This window comes from Leucopleurus acutus (assembly GCF_964270905.1).
Source record: "Leucopleurus acutus genome assembly, chromosome: 13".
Taxonomy (NCBI): domain Eukaryota; kingdom Metazoa; phylum Chordata; class Mammalia; order Artiodactyla; family Delphinidae; genus Leucopleurus; species Leucopleurus acutus.
The window spans coordinates 19662543-19680805 of NC_139155.1; the positions used below are offsets into that span (position 1 = coordinate 19662543).

Sequence of the window (18263 nt, forward strand, 5' to 3'; positions counted from 1 at the left end):
CCTTGGAATTTGTAAATGAATTGCATTGACACTTCGTAGTTTAAACTTGTTGAATATTTATTCCCAATGAATGAGGGTTTGTTTGTTTTTTTTTCTCCCCACTGTTTTAAGATCTATTCTCCAGATCACACTAACAACAGCTTTTCATCAAACCCTTCAACTCCTGTTGGCTCTCCCCCGTCTCTGTCAGGTACAGTACCATAAATCCACTGCATCCGAGTGTCAGTTTATGGAATGGTTTCCCCCTTACACTTCCTGTGCTACTAGGTGGAAACTCACTCCCTCCAAAAGCTCAAAACAGAGCATTTCTGGACAGACAAATAGGAAGAGGTGGGAGAGACAGACTGCCCTACGATGGTGAAGTCATTTACATCCAAAACTTTTCTTAAAAATTACATGTTTTTAGAAATACAGGCATGTGGGAAACTTCCTCCTTAAACTTTTCTTGGCTCTGTAGAAGATACTGCACAGAATAATATACTCCAAGAAAACATCTCAATGAGAAAACCCAGTTCACATCGTCTTGAATAGGAATATAGATTATGTAGTCATCAAATATGGACTGTTCAAAAGGATCATTTCCCAGAGAAATTTTAGACTTTTCAGATTCCCTCTTTAAAGTCCTTGTTACTGGAATGTTTGAAGAAAACTATAATTGTGTAAATAAATTGTGATGTAGCTGTGGAGTAAAAGGGGATGTTTTGCCATTTAATAGAACAAATTAACATGACCTGTGGCTTCAAATAATAACATTATAAGTTGTTAACTTGTGTTAGTAAAGCATTGCACTTTTCGGAGCTCCATTTTAAAGGCGCATTGCCTTTCCAGTATAAATGCTTCCAGAAAGGCCTTGTCTGGTACATGTCTCTTCTCTTGGGAAAGAGGACAGGTGGCTTCTTAAAAACAAACAAACAAACAAAAAAAAACGAAATCACATCTGTACCTGATTGAAACCTGACCTTACTGTAATTTAGACTGGAGTCACTTGCCTGAATGCTGCCACCTCCATCTCTGTATTATTCCCTGCATGCAGCACTCACATGGCCCCTCATAACGTGGGTTCCCTGGTAAAGAGTGGGAGGTTTCAGATGGCCACAAAGCTTTCAGAGTGGCTTAGGTGAGACTTCATATCAGCCTTTTCCAAGCCTCCATTGACACCAGGGGGGTCACAGAATAGAGAGGGAAATAGCTTGGACCTTTTAGTTCATATCTCCAGAGAGATAATGTTGAAACCGGGAAGAGCCAGAGATGACATAGAAGATAATGGAGCAGCAAGGAAATACTCCCCATGACAGAAAAGTCAAGTTCAGAATTGTTGTACACTTCTGGCTCAGTACCATATTGTTAGGCTCTGGAAAATGATCACAAGTGTCAATGTCCAGAGCCAGAGAAGGCTTGAGACAACACGGAGCCCAGTGAGGCCAGGGATGAGGGAGTCTGGACAGGGAGAACTCCCAAGTTCCCCATTTCAAACAAAGCAGCTCAGATTTCATCCATTTTATAATTTGGAAAAAAGAATATTCTAGAACCTAATAAAGTTTGAGAACAGCTGTTTGAGTTGAATGCTCTGATTTACAGATGGACATACGAAGGCCCAGAAAGAGTATGGGATGTGCTGAGGATCCATCAGTAGCAATATCAGAGCTCAGGCTGGAATCCAGGGCTCACCACTCTGTCACTCCACTTCCAGGTTAAGGAGGGGAGGGGAAAGTTACGGTGAACAAATCATTCCAGAAAACGCCACAAATCCCCCAAACCGAGGAGCATGCTTTATGTGGAAGACACTGAAACAAGGCCACTTTTGGGGTGCTGGTAATCCATCCTGGAAGAGCACATGTTAGGAAGAAAGAACTTTATGAAGATATAAATATGGGGGTAGACTGCTATTTTCACACCAATCGCTCTGTCCAGATTCTGTCACTAAAAGTAATTGAACGAAATACTCTATTTTTATTTAGCATAAAAATACACACACATGCACACCCAGAAATGGCAGGAAGAATGGAGTTTTAAAGTGCTAACAGTGTCAGAGCAGGAGATTTCTGTGAGATCATAGATTTTTTTCCCCTTTCTTGAATTTTTTTAAGTTTTCTACATGGAGTATGTATTATTTTCTACATGGAGTATGTATTATTTTAAATTTAAAAGTGGTTTTTATTTTGAAAGTGGTAGGTTAGACATGTTATATTTATTATAGCAGGAATCTTTCTTTAAGTATAGTGAATCATTAAAAACGTGTTTTCTTGGGAAGAAATTACTTAATGTTGTTATATTGAGTGTTTAAAGTTCTGGTTTAGTGGATCGCTGCCAGCTAATCTTATTTCCTTGAAAAGTTTCTGAAGGCTTATCCTTTCTTAAAGATCATTTAAAAAACAAGTAGCAGAGCTGCTTTTCATTGGTGAGAGAATTTTGGTTTAACAAACTGGCTTTGCATGAGGGTGTAATGAAAGCCCCTCTTTGCACTCTTAAAAGTACCTTGACTGTGTATGATAGTTTTCTATCAAAGGGACATTTCTCTAGCTGAAATTCAGAATCATTGAAGTGTTCCCTTTTAGGAGGAAGCCTGAGAGAATTCTGAGTCCATGTACAGTCTACATGTTTTACATTTAAAATGTTTTCCTCGCCCCCAAATTCTTGTATGGGAAGTTTACGTGTATTTCCCTGTTGTCCAAGTAGAAATCAATATTGCTAATTTTTACAAGAACTGTTTCAAATGTTGGTAAGATTATTTTAAGATTATACGGATCTCATTGTAATTCCCATTTTCATATCAGCAGGCACAGCTGTTTGGTCTAGAAATGGAGGACAGGCTTCATCATCTCCTAATTATGAAGGACCCTTACACTCTTTGGTAAGTTTCATCTGCACATCTTCACTCTGGCCTTTCTTTTTCATTTTAAGATTATTTTTGATGTGGACCATTTTTAAAGTCTTCATTGAATTTGTTACAGTATTGCTTCTGTTTTACGTTTTGGTTTTTTGGCCACAAGGCATGTGGGATCTTAGCTCCCCGGCCGGGGATTGAACCCACACCCCCTTCATTGGAAGGTGAAGTCTTAACCACTGGACCGCCAGGGAAGTCCCCACTCTGACCATTCTCAGGCCATGTGTCCCCTTTACCATTGAGTTCACTCTCCAAGGTTCTTATTTTCACGTCAGGTAAGCCCACGCGTGTGGTTAGAGCCAGAGTTATTAGACGGTGCTTTGCTCCTGCTTATAGATCGTAACCCAGATACTACTACAGCGGAAGCCTCAGGGCTCTAAATATCTAGAACCAGGTAAGAGATTAAGAATCTTGGAAGGATCATGGCCTCCTCCCCTTGAGAGGAAGATGTGCATCAATGATTAGATGCCTCTCCTGACATGAGAGTGCTGGAGTTCCAACTGTGCTGTGGAGCTGGAACACTTGGAGAGTCTACGTCTCTGTGCTTTGCTTTCCAGAATAACAGGTTTATAGGCGTGTTCTTCTTGACCTCTGACTAAGAAGCCTACTGCTTATTTCCTCATTCACTTTGATTCTCGCGGAAATCTAGTAATTTCATTAAATCTCTCTTGTAGGGAATAGCTGAAAATTTTCCCTTGGTGTAATTAATATTATAAATGATCACATGACGATTCAGTGTTTGACCCTCAGCTCTAGGTGGAAGGGGCTGGAAACATGCATGAAGCAACACTGCTCTGTGCACTGTCTGGTCTGTATATGAGTCAGATGGGGAGGGGTAGCAGCAAGGAGCTGTTTTTCAAGGTTGAGTTTCCCTTTGTCTCTGCATATTTTGAGATGGAACATGGAAGTAGGCATAGATCTATGTATCTATCTATCTATCTGTCTTTATGTTGTCTTGTCAGCCGTTCAGGGTTTCCTTTCTTCCTTTTGGCTAACAACTTAAGGAAAATCTAAAAATGCAGATACAAAGGTGGATTTCCCCTTCACTGTGCTTTTCCATGCTGTCGTGTGTAAATCAGCCACCTCCACATTTTAGCCGATAAGGTGACCACAGATAGAGACAGTGTAAGCACTGCCTACATAAGCCCCATGAATCTACAGGCCATCGTTCTTTTAAGTGTTTCCTTCCATTAGTCAGTCTCTGGGACCCATCGATCAAAACTGGTTTTTTTCCAACTCTAGGGCTGTAAAGACTAGGTTTGTAGTTGTGAACGGCAGCTTTAATTCTCCTTGAATTCTGAACACACAAGAGGGGATTCCCAAGCAGAAACTGCTCTCCACCCAAAAGCTGTGAGCCGGAAAGGATGATAGGCACGTGTATTATTTCTTTTCGTGCTCACGCTTACACTTGGAAGCGTATATCATCATTCCTGTTTTTATAAATTAAGAAGTATAGACTCAAAGAAGTTTAGTCACTCTTCCAAGGTCACATAAGCAGCAGAGCTAGGAGTTTAAAGGAGGCCCCTTAACACCAAAGCCCACCAAATCAGAAGGCTCTGTACCCTAGACTGACTGTATTAGACACACGTTCTTTCTGTTAGTAGGGAATAATTAGAAATTGTTTTTCTCATGCGGGAGAGCTGGTGTATCTGTTTGCACAGCCCGTTGGAAATCAAAGTGGATTGTAGCATGATCCGGTACAAAGAGGCACTAGATTTGAAGACTTAGATCGTAACCCTGACTTTACCATTTCCTGGCGGTGTGACATTGAATAATTAATTCACTTAATTTCTTTGAGCCTCATTTGCACGTCTATAAGGAAGGGATAATAATGTCTTCGCTGCTTGCTTACACATGTAGAGTGAGGATCCAGTGAGACGGTGTATTTTAAAGTGCACCCTGGAGATGTTTGTTTGATATCATTATGGATCACACTGAAAAAAATGAATACACATCTCCATGTCCAATTTCTTCACCAAAAACCATCCATATAGGCTGTATCCAGTTGTGGAAAACTAGGATCTTAATGGCTGGGATGAAAAAAAGATCAGCTGGTTTTTCATTTTATAAGGTAGTGAATTCTCTACTACAGTAAGGGCTTTGAAATCAATTAGAAGCCCCTGGTGAACAATTCATTCAAGTCTTTATGATTCTTCAGTCTTGAAATCTCCTACCACTTTGGTTGACAGAATTTTTGCGATGTTTTTCTTTAACCGTTTTGAGGCTCCAGTTCCCTTTACACACACACACACACACACACACACACACACACACACAAGCTGGTGATGGTAGCTAGAAAGCAAGAAACACAGTAAAAATTGTTAGTACTTGATAAGACATTACAGTCTGTACGCATTTACCTGTCCCTGACTTGATACATAACACTATATCATATGGCACAGAGGAAACCCAGGAGATATGCCCTTAAGAAGATAATTTAATTGGGAAACTATAAATAGGTCACCTTTCCATTGTTAACTTTTTGAAATCTTTAACAATTGCCTGCCAGAACGTTCCTTAAACTCAATAAATGTTTTTTCTTTTCTGAAGTAAATCTAAATTCTCTTTCAAAGTTATGCAATATAGTGTAGCATGTGTACTAACAATGTCCTGGAAGAATTACTGAATTCGTTCACAAAAAATTACACTATAATTATAGCATTAACAATATTCACCAGTTTTCTAGGAAGGTCACTATTTATTTTTATTATAATTTTAAGGAAATAAACTTTACTGGAAACATATATTCAGAGACCCAAAGTGTGACTCGTGTCAACTCAGGTTTTATTTATATAACCTACACACGAATTTCGAACTAAATCAAATTTCACATCATTTATTAACCAACAGCAAAGCCGAATTGAAGATCGTTTAGAAAGACTGGACGATGCTATTCATGTTCTCCGGAATCATGCCGTGGGCCCGTCCACAGCCATGCCTGGTGGTCATGGGGACATGCACGGAATCATTGGACCGGCTCATAATGGAGCAATGGGTGGTCTGGCCTCAGGGTATGGAACCGGTCTTCTTTCTGCCAACAGACATTCACTCATGGTAAGTGAGTAAATTTAGGGACTCTAGTTATCTTATAGAATTAGAATTTCTAGTACAAATACTACTGCTGCAGTTTTTTCTGTTGTAAACAGCTTTATTGAGATGTAATTTATTTAACCTACAGTTCACCCCTTTCACTTTTACACGGTACTGTGGTTCTACATATATTCTCAGGGTTATGCCATAAGCGCCAGAGTCTAATTTTAGAACATTTTTGACCCCTACAAGAAGAAAAGAAATCCACATGCCCGTTAGCAGTCACTCTCCATCCTTGCCTCCCCCTAGCCCCTGGCAACTACTAACCTACTTTCTGTCTCTATAGATTTGCCTAGTCTAGATATTTCCTATAAATGGAATCCCACAGTATGTGGTGGTCTTTTCTGACTGACTTATTTCACTTAGCATAATGTTTTCAGGGTTTATATATGTTTTATCATTTATCAGAGCATCATTCATTTTTATTCCCCAAAAGATTCCATTGTATAGCTATACGTTAAATATCCATTCATCAGGTGATGGATATTTGGGTTACTTCCAGTCTTTGGCTATTAGGAATAATGCTCCTGTGAGCATTCATGTACTAGTTTCTGTGTGGACATATGTTTTCATTTCACTTAAGTATAAGCCTAGGAGATCATTGCTGGGTCATTGCTGGTGTGTTCAAATCTTCAGTTTGGGGACTTCAGCTAAAGATCCCAATGTTCATGTTACGTTGCTGGCATTTCACATGTGAATAGGTTGGATTTTTTAAATTATTATTAAATAAGCCACATCAATGTCTTTTGCTTCCGAGTATGCTGTGGGAGGTAGAAATATATGGTGTGTCTGTCTAAATAGATGATGTGGCACCATGTAATTTCAGTATGTCGTAGTTTTACCACTACCTATTTATGAATGTGTTTATTTGAATACTAATTAAGCAGATTTGTCCATATTACAATTGAAATTTCAATTTTGCCGCTTACTTTTGGAAAGGACTTGGTAGTGCATTCTTTCTTGGATGATTACAAAGATTCAGCAAATCCCCCTAACAAAATGTTAAGTGATGACAATTAATGAAGTGACCGTATGGGTGGGGAATTTCATATTACTAGTGATTCTGTGTAATTCTGCTCTTTACCAACTCCTGACCAGAGAACACCTTAGTGTCCTGTTTCGTGCCTTACAGGCTCTCCGAAAGTTGCACGTATGAAGGTCTCTTTTCCATTATCACTAGAGCATCTCTTACTTACAGATGATTCCAAAAGGAGAATGCAAAAGAAGTGCAGATTATTGTGAGGCTCTTTAAGTTCTTTTCTCGTTCAGAAGTATTCTTCTGCCCTCCTTTGCATTTCTCTTAAGAAAAGATTCAGAGTCCCATCCTGAGCGGTATGTTATGGAAACCTGCAACCAATTTGAAACCAAAAATACTGGTTTATAAATAGAAGCAGTGAACTCACTTCTAAAACGTGGAAAGGTATTTTTGAATGCCAAAGCTAAATCTTTTTTTTTTCTTTTTCTTTTTTCGCTTTTCGTAGACTCTACCCTAAAAATTCCTCATTGAGTAAAAATTGTTTGTCTATTCATGGCAGTTGCTAAGAGTTTACAAAAGGAAAATCTAGATTTTAATTTAGCTTGGCCTCAGGTAATGTGCTAAATACGCTTGGGATGCATATAATATGAGATTTCAGTTTGTACAGCTTTTTTTTTAACTACAATGTTTAAACAATACTGCTTTTAATTAAGAAATCTGGCTTTATTAAAAGCCAGATCTGTGACTTACAAGCATTTCTGTATATCTGCTCTCAATCAAGAGAAAAATACTTTAATTTCTGTAGCTGTGTTCGTTTTGCATATGTTAAACGGATGCAACGTGCACCCAGGACGTTGCTTCAGAGACAGGTTTTTTTTTTTTCCATAAATATGTAAAGTTTGCTCTTAAATACCAGATGTAGGTTAAGTGGTTCTTTAAAATAATAAACTATACAGAGATGTTTTCTGGAACCTTTTAGTTGACCTTTGAATCGCCTCCTCTTTGAGTTTGATTCAGAGGTGGGATAGGAGGAAGAGACTAGACTCATCTTTGGAGATGGCAAGTGGGACTGACCCAGGTGGAGGGGGAGGGGAGAGAATGAACAGAGCAATAGAAAAGGGGAATCATCAGCCCGTATTACACAGCAACGTCTTTAATTATTTTGGAAGAAACGATGCCGAAGCAATAAAACCTCTAGTTTTGCTGATGAGGAAAAGTGCTCACTCCCTCTCCTGAAGACATTTCTAATGCAGTCAAGGGTGACGGCCAAGCCAACCAGATCACAGAGTAACTCCAAAGCCATGGCAGGACAACCTGCTGCCCTTTGAAGCCGACGGAGGCCTAGCAGTCTTTCTCCTTTTTTCTCAAAAACATTCAGGGCGCCCAGCGCATCTGAGCTCCTCAGCCCGAAACCCCAACGTGTGCACAAGAGATCGGATCCTCATTTCTTGCCTTGCACAAACTGGTATGACTTTTCAAACAAAAACATCAGAACAAAGGAAATAGTTTTTGAATTTAGTCAGTCTGAAGTTAGCCTTTGACCATTTGATACATTCCACAATAAAAAGGAAGCTGAAGGGGAAGGGAAAAACCCACCCCCCTTCCTCCCCCCAGCAACAACAAAAAAAATTCAAGGAGGATACTGGTAATGTTTTCCACATTTGAATTTTAATACATGAAACAGGCCATAAAACGTTGGCCAGCTGCAGTAAATAAAGTAGCAGTGGGAGGTACACACTGGAAACGTCGGACCAGTGCTGGTGGGAGTTTCATTCCCAGCTACACACCTTCAGTTGTTGTTCTGGAGTGTAAGCGAGTTGCAGTAACTTAACACCCATCCCAGGGCTGGTTTTGTTTTGAGCCAATCTCCTTTATAACTCTCCTTAATAATTCTTTCTGATTAAAGAACAGATAGCTTTGAATTCTCTTGACCTCCGTCTCTCCTCGTTTCCTCTCTCCCTGCCTTCCAAAATCAAAACGAAATGGCTTGATCACTTGGAAGATGATAGAAGCATTTCTTTCTGCAGCAGCTTGCAATCGTGGTGGGGAGAACCATGGTTCTGCCTGGGCCATTATGTTATCTCATTTAATTGCTAACATATTGTACTTAGCTTTTGATTCATAAAATGTTTTCCTTGGAGTTCTGAAGTAGGTCTTCAGTGAATGACTAAGTATTAGTATAATGAAAGGGATTTTTTTTTTTTTTCACAGCAGCATGGCTCATAGCACTCGAGCGAATGTTGATTCTTGTGGGCTTTCTAGGTGATACTATTTGTCCAGGCAGGCTCTTGCCTGCTCAGAAACCTTCACCGGCTTTCCATTATCTACATATTTCTTAGCCTAGCTTATTAAGCCCATCACTGTCTACCAAAAGCCTTGTGCTTAGCTCTTCCAATGCAGGAACTTTGCCAGCAAGACCAACCTCTGCATATTACCAGCATTTGCGCTGTGCATTCTCACTAGGTACGTCTTTCGCGTCTATCTGGCTTGTCCTGTTCTATCCACTGCTCTTAGCCCATCTCATTCCCACCCATTCTCAAAACTCTCACTCAAATTCTGTCTCTTCCAGGAAGCCTTTCCTTGCCACCTCCACCTGTGAGAGTCTTTCTTTTCTACTCTCACAGCGCTATGAATCATACCATTGGCTAGATATTTATTTTACCCACTTAGGCAAAGCTATATATCTTTGGTAGGTCTGACTTTTGTCTTACCAACTAGATTGTCAATTCCTCGAGTACTATGTGTTACATTTTGTTTCCCTCCCAGTAGATAAATTGTCAGTCAAAAGGGAAGAAAGGAAACTCAATATTTTCTGAGTGCCTGACGAGTGGCCAGCCCTTCAGCTAGGAGCTCCATATACCTTATCTCAGGCCATCTTCACAAGAGCCCAGTGAGGATGGTAATGCTTTCCATTTTAGATGTTGGTCAGATGAGCCTTAGAAGGTTTGAGTGGTCAATATCAAGTCCGGAAGCTAGATTTAAACTCAGGGGACTTTGACTGTGAATTCCATGCTCTGTCTTACCATCATGAGCACTCCTCAGACAGGATCTATAGTTATACCTTTTAAGAGCTAATTTCAGGTGGTTAGAACTCATGATTTTCAAATCTTAACAAATGTTGGTCGACAAGAGAGAAGTTTCTAGGTGTCTTATGGCCAGTTTCCCAAAGCAGCTCCCTACCCACATGGAAAGGTAAAGAACTTTCCTCCAGTACGGTAGTATGCTGGATTAAATCCCACCTTGTCTAAACACTTATTCTTAAATCAACATGTCTGTGCTAAGTGGCAAGAGGTGTGGTGAGTGCTCCTTGCTAGGTGGTTGGAGTAGTTAATTTTAAAACATTAAGTTGTTTTTCTTACCTTAGCCTCCCAGTTTTCTAATGGAATCCAAGCAGAAATTTCGGAATGTGGGAGATTAAAGAAATAGCTGGGGGCTTCCCTGGTGGCGCAGTGGTTGAGAGTCCGCCTGCCGATGCAGGGGATGCGGGTTTATGCCCCAGTCCGGGAAGATCCCACACTCCGTGGAGCGGCTGGGCCCGTGAGCCATGGCCGCTGAGCCTGCGCGTCCGGAGCCTGTGCTCCGCAACGGGAGAGGCCACAACAGTGAGAGGCCCACGTACCGCAAAAAAAAAGAAAGAAAGAAATAGCTGGGTTTATTACTCACCTGCCTAGAAACTCTTACCCAGATATCATTCCCCTCTGTGCCTCGGATATCAGTTCTTTTTTTTTTTTTTTTTTTTTTTTGGCTGCATTGGGTCTTTGTTGCTGCACATGGGCTTTTCTCTAGGCTACTCTTCATTGCAGTGCGCAGGCTTCTTATTGTGGTGGCTTCTCTTGTTGCGGAGCACAGACTCTAGGCGCGTGGGCTTCAGTAGCTGTGGCACGCGGGCTCAGTAGTTGTGGCTCGCGGGGCTCTAGAGCTCAGACTCTGTAGCTGTGGTGTGCGGGCTTAGTTGCTCTGCAGCATGTGGGATCTTCCCGGACCAGGGCTCGAACCCGTGTCCCCTGCATTGGCAGGCGATTCTTAACCACTGCGCCACCAGGGAAGCCCTCGGATATCAATTCTGATACTAAATCATTACATTTTTGATAAGTTACTGAAACAGCGGTTTTCCAAATATGCCTCTCCGTTATTCGTGCAGTATTCAGATGAGCCCTGAAAAAAAGTCTTTCAGATGACCTCACTCCTCTTTTAACAGAACAAGAATGAAACTCACATCAAAAATATTGGGTTGGTTTGGGCTTCCCTGGTGGCGCAGTGGTTGAGCGTCCGCCTGCCGATGCAGGGGACACGGGTTCGTGCCCCGGTCCGGGAAGATCCCACATGCCGCGGAGCGGCTGGGCCCGTGAGCCATGGCCGCTGAGCCTGCGCGTCTGGAGCCTGTGCGCTGCAACGGGAGAGGCCACAGCAGTGAGAGGCCCGCGTACTGCAAAAAAAAAAAAAAAAAGTAAAAATATTGGGTTGGCCAAAAACTTAATTCGGGTTTTCCATACTGTCTCATGGACAAACTGGAACAAACTTTTTGGCCAACCCTATACCTTCATGTGATTCTGTTCCTGCTTTTTTTTTTTTTTTTTTTTTTTTTGCGGTACGCGGGCCTCTCACTGTTGTGGCCTCTCCCGTTGCGGAGCACAGGCTCCAGACGCTCAGGCTCAGCGGCCATGGCTCACAGGCCCAGCCGCTCCGCGGCATGTGGGATCTTCCTGGAGCAGGGCACGAACCTGTGTCCCCTGCATCGGCAGGCGGACCCTCAACCACTGCGCCACCAGGGAAGCCCTGTTCCTGCTCTTGATTACTCGTCAGTAGAGTCAGCAATGGTGGGATCATTTTAGCTGAAAAGCTTCTATACTATTAATATATAATATTAGTGTGGTTCCCAGAGCCTTTTTGCTTAAAGCCCGTCTATTCATTTCAAAAACATTTACCAAGTCATTACCAAATGCTGAGCTCTATGCTAAGTTGTGGTTTCTGCTCTCAAGGGGTTCACAGTCTCATAGGATACGGTATATATTTTTTAAAAAATGGCTGCGGCAGTGTGGTAAGACTCATAGGAGAGCAGGGCCCAGCTCTGGTATCCGGGAGGGAAGGATCAGATTGTCACTTGGTAGGAGTAGTGGTCTCCTAACGATCTAGTTGCCCTAGATGACCTAGGGGTGGAGGAGCCCTGTGAAACACACCACCCACACCTGTTCTCCACAGCATCACCTGAGGCCTCTTACTAGACTCCTAGGTGACGATGTTTTAGAAACCACTGGTATAAGCCAGTCTTAGCCCACTTTCCCTCTTTTCAGCATCATTTTTAGTGTGACTTTGGATTACAAAGAATTCATTAGAAGGTCAGTCATTAGGTGAAGAAGCACCTTTTTATTTCAGTGACACTAAATATAGGAGAGCTTTGACCACTTAGGATTTCAGAGGATAAACAAATGAGTTCTGCTTTTATAGTTCTTAGGAATTAGGACCATTGAATTTTAGATGCTGAAAGCACCGCAGAAGTCATTTAGCCCCTTGCTTTTATTTTACTGCTGAGGACTGAGGCCCAGAAGGGGGAAGTGACCCAGGTATGGATACTCTCTGGTTAATGGCCGAGCTAGGATTAGAAACCAGACAAGCCAGCAACGAGACCAGCACTCTTTGTACTAAATATTACACTGCAGCAACAAATTTCCTCTCTCACCCGACGCCATAGCAATTTCAAAACTGTGGCTGGTATTACTTGTGTTCTGTTAACTGATGAAACCCAAGAGAACTCTTTAGTTGCCCCTTGGCTCTCTGCACCCTGTTGCTATTTAGTTCTGCCAATCTGATTTGGCCCCAGGAGAGAGTAGTGGGCCGTGATGTGATACTTTGAGTAGCATTTACTGGTATGTTGTAATGCAAGTAACAGAAGTCAGAAAACTCTGTTTCTACGTGGCCGTCTTCAACAAAGGTGTGAACCACAGGGGCTTAGTCATCCTCAGTCTTGTTCCTCTTGGGTTTTCAGGGATTCTGATTCCATAAATTTCTGTGTATAGTTGAGCACCTACTTCATTTCTAAGCAATTATTAGCATGTAATCTCAGAGACCCTTAGAAGGCATCTCCTTCCAAATCCCTCTACGAATTCGCTGCCAGGCAGTGAACAAGCCTCTATTAGCCTCCTTCCTCCAAGGCTACGTACTCTAAATGACCATAAATCCCATTTCCATCAGACTTTAGAAGATTCTTCCTTAGGTCCAGCCCAAATTTATTTCCCTGTGAAGTTTTCATTTTTCTGCCCATTGGAGTTACCCCTAAGTCAACTCAACAAATACTTGAGAAACTTGAAGACAGTCTACTCGTTTTTTTTTTTCCTCTAGGGTATACATCTGTATCTTCAAATATTTATCCTAAAAAAAAAAAAAGTTTTGACTTTATAACTTTCCAGTGCATTCTTCCAAGTTTAAAAAGAATACTCCCCCACTGCTCGCCCAGGACCATTTAGTGTGTAGAATCTCAAACTGAATACAGTGCTCAAGGAATCGTTAGCACAGACTAGGGGGGATCTGTCTCAAAACCCATTAAATACATTATGTCTTCATTAAAGGCCACCTAACAGCATCCTACTGGCAGTATTTGATGACATCATCATTCTGCTGACAAACACTGAACTTGAAATCAGCTGAAATCCATCGGCCACATGTCCGTCAACTGTCCTTGTGCACTATTTGTTGTATCAGTGAATTTCATACCGTTTCCGGTGTCAGGGTTTCCTTTAAATCCTCATTCAGTCACGTATTCTGCAGCTCTGTTGTTGGCAAATTTGTCACCAAACGCCAGGTGTGCAGCGTTCCCGTGAACGAGGTTTATACAGAAAGACTTGTTCTTGGTGGAACTAAACTGAGTTGAGAGGTCATCGCCTGTGTTTCAGAGCATTTCAGAACTGTCTTTTAAATAGCCTGTTACAGAATTTCACCCAGGATCTTAGTCATCAACATCATCTTTCTATAGCTTCTACATTGGGTTTTGTTTTTCTTTAATGAGGATATTTGCCTATCTCTAGTGTTCTACCATCTCTCCTACTCTCCACAATTATCAAAAATTTCTGAAAGCTGATTAGCAACCTCAATTGAAAGGTTTTATCTATATCCAGGTTGTACTTTATTTTAAGAAAACCTGGGCGGAAAAGGCAGAAAGGGAAAATAACTTGAAGAAACTCCCTTCATTTAAAAAACTTCTGCCGGCTTTTTTGAGATATTATTGACATCTAACATATGTCAGTGTAAGGTGTACAATGCAACGATTTGATACATGTATATTTTACAAAATGTTTACTCCAGTAAGGTTAGTTAACACCTCCATCCCCTCACATAATTGGGTTTTTTTCTTTCAAATATACAATACAGTGTTGTTAATTAATGTCACCATGCTGTACCTTAGATTCCCAGGGCTTATCTATCTTATAGGTGGAAGTTTCTCGCCTTTGACCAACATCCCCCCATTTCCCCCAGCCCCCAGCAACCACCATTCTACTCTCTCATTTCTTTGAGTTCATTTTTTTAGATTCTGCATATAACTGAGACATACAGTATTTGTCTTTCTCCGTCTGACTTAGAGAAGTTCTCTTGACCATGGGTTAGTTACGACAGTTTTAGAATCCTTGAGGTCAACATTGATATTTCAGCATCCGTTTAAACAAAAGTCAAGAGGTTTTGAATCCAGCCATAGCGGGGAGACCATTTACTCTCCATTAACAAGCTCTAAGACAAGTGGTTCGGCATGATGTGTGCCCAGATCCCACAGCTCTAGGTCTAAATTAGGTATATCCCCTTTTTCTCCCCCCAATACCCATTTTACTTGAATTCAGGCCCTGTGACCTAGAAATGAGACAGTCAGTCTGCACTGGACCGTCAAACCCAAAGGACTCCCTTTCTCCTTGCTTCTAGGACAAGCCAAGCCTAGTTCCTTAATCTTTCCCCTGTGGTTAGCACCCTGGTGTCATGAACCTTAAATACATAAAACCCAACGGTTGTCTCCTCTGCTTTTAAAATATAAAAACACACTTAAAACAGACTCTGTTACCTCAACACATTTTGACTTTGCTTTCTTCTTAAATAACAGAGGAAAAAGCAGGTAGACGCTTTCAGTAGCACAGTTATATTTTGTTGGGGACAAAGACACAGTGCTAAACAGTCCGTAATTTAGAAAAGACACGACCTGTACATTTTTAAAAGGTAATATTACCCTCATTTTCTCAGGAAAGCAGATTTTCTGAAGGGAAAATTCTGCATTGTAGAGGTTAGAAATTACACAGATGTTTCTTCACTCGTTCTCTATTGTCTGTGCTTCAGGTCCTTGGGGGATACATACATGTGTAAGAGAAAGTCTCTGAACCCACAGGCCTTTGGCTCTGGGGGGGATGATAACACAAGTATGTGCCTAACTAACTGTCACGCAGGGTGGAATGATTAAGTGACCCGAGAGGTGAGTCGGAGAAGGACGAACATTGGCCAGCCTTCGGGATGGCTAGGAAAGTTTCCCGGAGGAGAGGTCATTGAGCTCATATTAGAGTCTGCGTTGGATTTCAATAGAGACAAGGCTAGAAAAGGCATTACAGAGCCATAGAATAAACATGATCCAAAAAAATACGCAGAACATCAAGGATCTTAAGTGCCCAGGTGGAAGCAGGGAAATGACCCGATGATGCGGTGTGCCAGGCAGGGCTGCCTTGGGCCGGGAGCCCCTCCTCCGAGCACGGCAGCTCCGACAACTGGCTCGCATCCTTCACAGGAGAGTCGACAGGAAGGGTGAATTTTCATGTATATTTTTTACATCCAAATTAAATTAACTCATGGAATTTTCCACCCTTAGGAATTAAAGTAGCAGCTCATGAAGTAATTCAGTTATGTCATTCATACCAAAACAGAAAATACTGGAGCAACTTGGCACCGTTTAAAAGCCAAGACTAGACCTTGGCTATTTTATATTTTTTTCAAAACCTGTAGGTGTTGTGTTCTGTTAACTTTTACTGGGGCTGTAATTTTTTTTTTTAAATCAAAAGTATCTTCATTGCTTAGAAAACAGAAGTGCAAAATGGATTTGAAATAAGAAGAGGGTTTAGGCAAAGCACCTTTAGGAGTGCATACCTAAAAAAAAAAAAACACAGAGGTGTTAACGTCGCATTTCTGAAATGCAGGGAGTCTACCTAATTGGTTGACATCCACAGTTGTGCATAATTATAGCTTCCTCTAGGTCCATAAGTCAACTTAGAACTCTAAAATTGAGTTTAACCAAAAGATCTGTCCAATATTAGTTAAATGACATCTTTTGAGGAAGCATTGTCCTGATACAACAGCCACATTCATTTTCAAGCAGTTAATTGGACGTATTGTCAAAAACCACAGTGTTGAGTTTCCACATTTTAATTTCACATTTGTCTGCTCCCCAGCTTCTGCACAGGGACGGGTCTCGTTCGGAGCTGAAAGTGTGTGAAAGTTATTGGAGAATGGTAGTCTCTGGGTAATGTTTCTGTGAGCCTCCCAAAAATTTTCCCCCTGCAGTCTAGATGGGAAACAGCTGGTTTTTGTTTAAAAAGCTGTTTTGCGAAATGTCTGAATCTTGAGGTGTAGAACTGAGGTCACCAGTAAAAGCAGGTGCTTAGGGACAAGTGAGAAAGAGTCTGGGGCCCGGCTGGCCCTGTCGTCTTCTGCAGGGTACTTCCTATTACAGGAAAAAGTATTGAAGTTGGCTCCTTTATTTAGGACGCAAACAGATAAACTAATCGCATTAGTGATGCTATTAGAAATTGAGCATCTTTGAACATGGCCAGCCCTTGAGTGAATAATTTGCTCCCTCTGAAATGGCTGTCTCCCTCCCAAGGCTTCAAATACAAAGGTCCAAGGCTTTAACTTCCTTTAGGTATTATAAGTGCTTGAATTTCCTCCTTAAATACACCCACAGTAAAAGAACTATGATTTCAAATAAGTAGTCCCAGAACTGAGTACGTCCTCCAAGTTCATGGAGGCAATCTCGGGGAAAGGCAGAAAAGGAACCCAAATTGGCAGAACCAGGACAAGGCAGTTTTGAAAAAGGCCAAGTACAAAACATGTGGAATCACTAAAGTCCAGTGCATGTCAGATATCCACCAGCCTGAAGATGAAAGGAAACGACCTCCTCCCCTGGGAGCTGGGGGTTATTAGCAGCTGTTTATCCAGTCGGGAATAGAGATTAACATTGTAATTTTTTTTTTTAAAGAACTAGAAGAAAATTTGTTTGGGAAGTTGGCTCTTCATATCAAGTCACTGTGCATTGCCAAAAAAAACTTCCTTTCTCAGAACTCATGTACTAGGGTTGAGCAATGTTATGATTCTCTGAGAAACTCGGGATTACCAAAAAGCCCATCTCCATAAAATAGAACAGAAAAAGACAGAGAAGTGAATGGACGGCTGCCACTGACACGTTGCCTTGAACTGTGCACTGGAAAACTAGCTGTTTGGTCTGGTACCTGTCCTCTGGCCTGCCTCTACATGGGGGGTGTTCTCCCCGTCCCATACCCCAAGTTCATCTTTGCCGCTCTGAGGCCTATGCAAATGGATTCTGCACATGCCTACTGCTTGTAAATGCCTTTTCATGACATACTGGGGAAGCTGCTTAGTACTCTGTGGAGCTTTATTCTCAAAAAAAAAAAAAAAAAACCACAAAGAGTTGGATATTGGTATTTTCCCCTGATTTAATGCTACTCTTAATGTCATTTTCTTTTATTAAATCCTTTCTTTTGCTTTTGATCTTATTTATAGCAGAGCCACTGGTCATATGGAAACTATTATTGTATAGCTGGGAGATGAAAGACTTCATTGCAGTTAAATAAGAGTGAATCATTTGGGCCAATAATACACACATACAGTGAGGTACCATTTGTATCCAAAATGCCCTATGTTGTTCACTTTATAACAAAGCCACTGAGGTTTATAAAGGGCTTTACAAAAGTCTGCTTTTTGTCCAAAATGTGTTGTCTGACAGTATGAAAACGCGTTGATGTGCAGTCCTTAGCTGCTGCTTCATGTGTATATATATATATATATATATATATATATGTGTGTATATATATATGTATAATCTAAATATTGACACTTCTTGTAAAAATAGGAACTTTTATTTAAAGTTGAGATGTTAATTAATGTCAAATATCAGTTTTTAAAATATATATATATTTAGATAATCTATATCAAAATTCTACGCATCACTCAAACCCTATCTAAAATGCCACCTTCTTGAAGTAGTCTCTGGTTTCTCCATCTGATACGATTTCACCCATCCTTTAAAACCCTACATGACCTTATACTCCTTTATGACATTCA

At 41.1% G+C, this 18263-nt stretch overlaps 1 protein-coding gene across 9 annotated transcripts in view; it reads left to right on the forward strand.

The window, feature by feature from the left end:
- The window catches only part of TCF4 (transcription factor 4), a 361655-nt gene that overhangs the window by 323599 nt on the left and 19793 nt on the right, over positions 1 to 18263 (forward strand). For 6 of the 9 annotated variants that reach the window (XM_082852925.1, XM_082852924.1, XM_082852920.1 and 3 more), the window contains 3 exons: positions 112 to 190; positions 2775 to 2851; positions 5735 to 5938. In XM_082852925.1, coding sequence (XP_082709051.1) covers positions 112 to 190; positions 2775 to 2851; positions 5735 to 5938 — 360 coding nt within the window. The remainder of the gene's footprint in view (positions 1 to 111; positions 191 to 2774; positions 2852 to 5734; positions 5939 to 18263) is intronic. The other 3 variants (XM_082852921.1, XM_082852923.1, XM_082852928.1) reach the window with 1 other exon arrangement.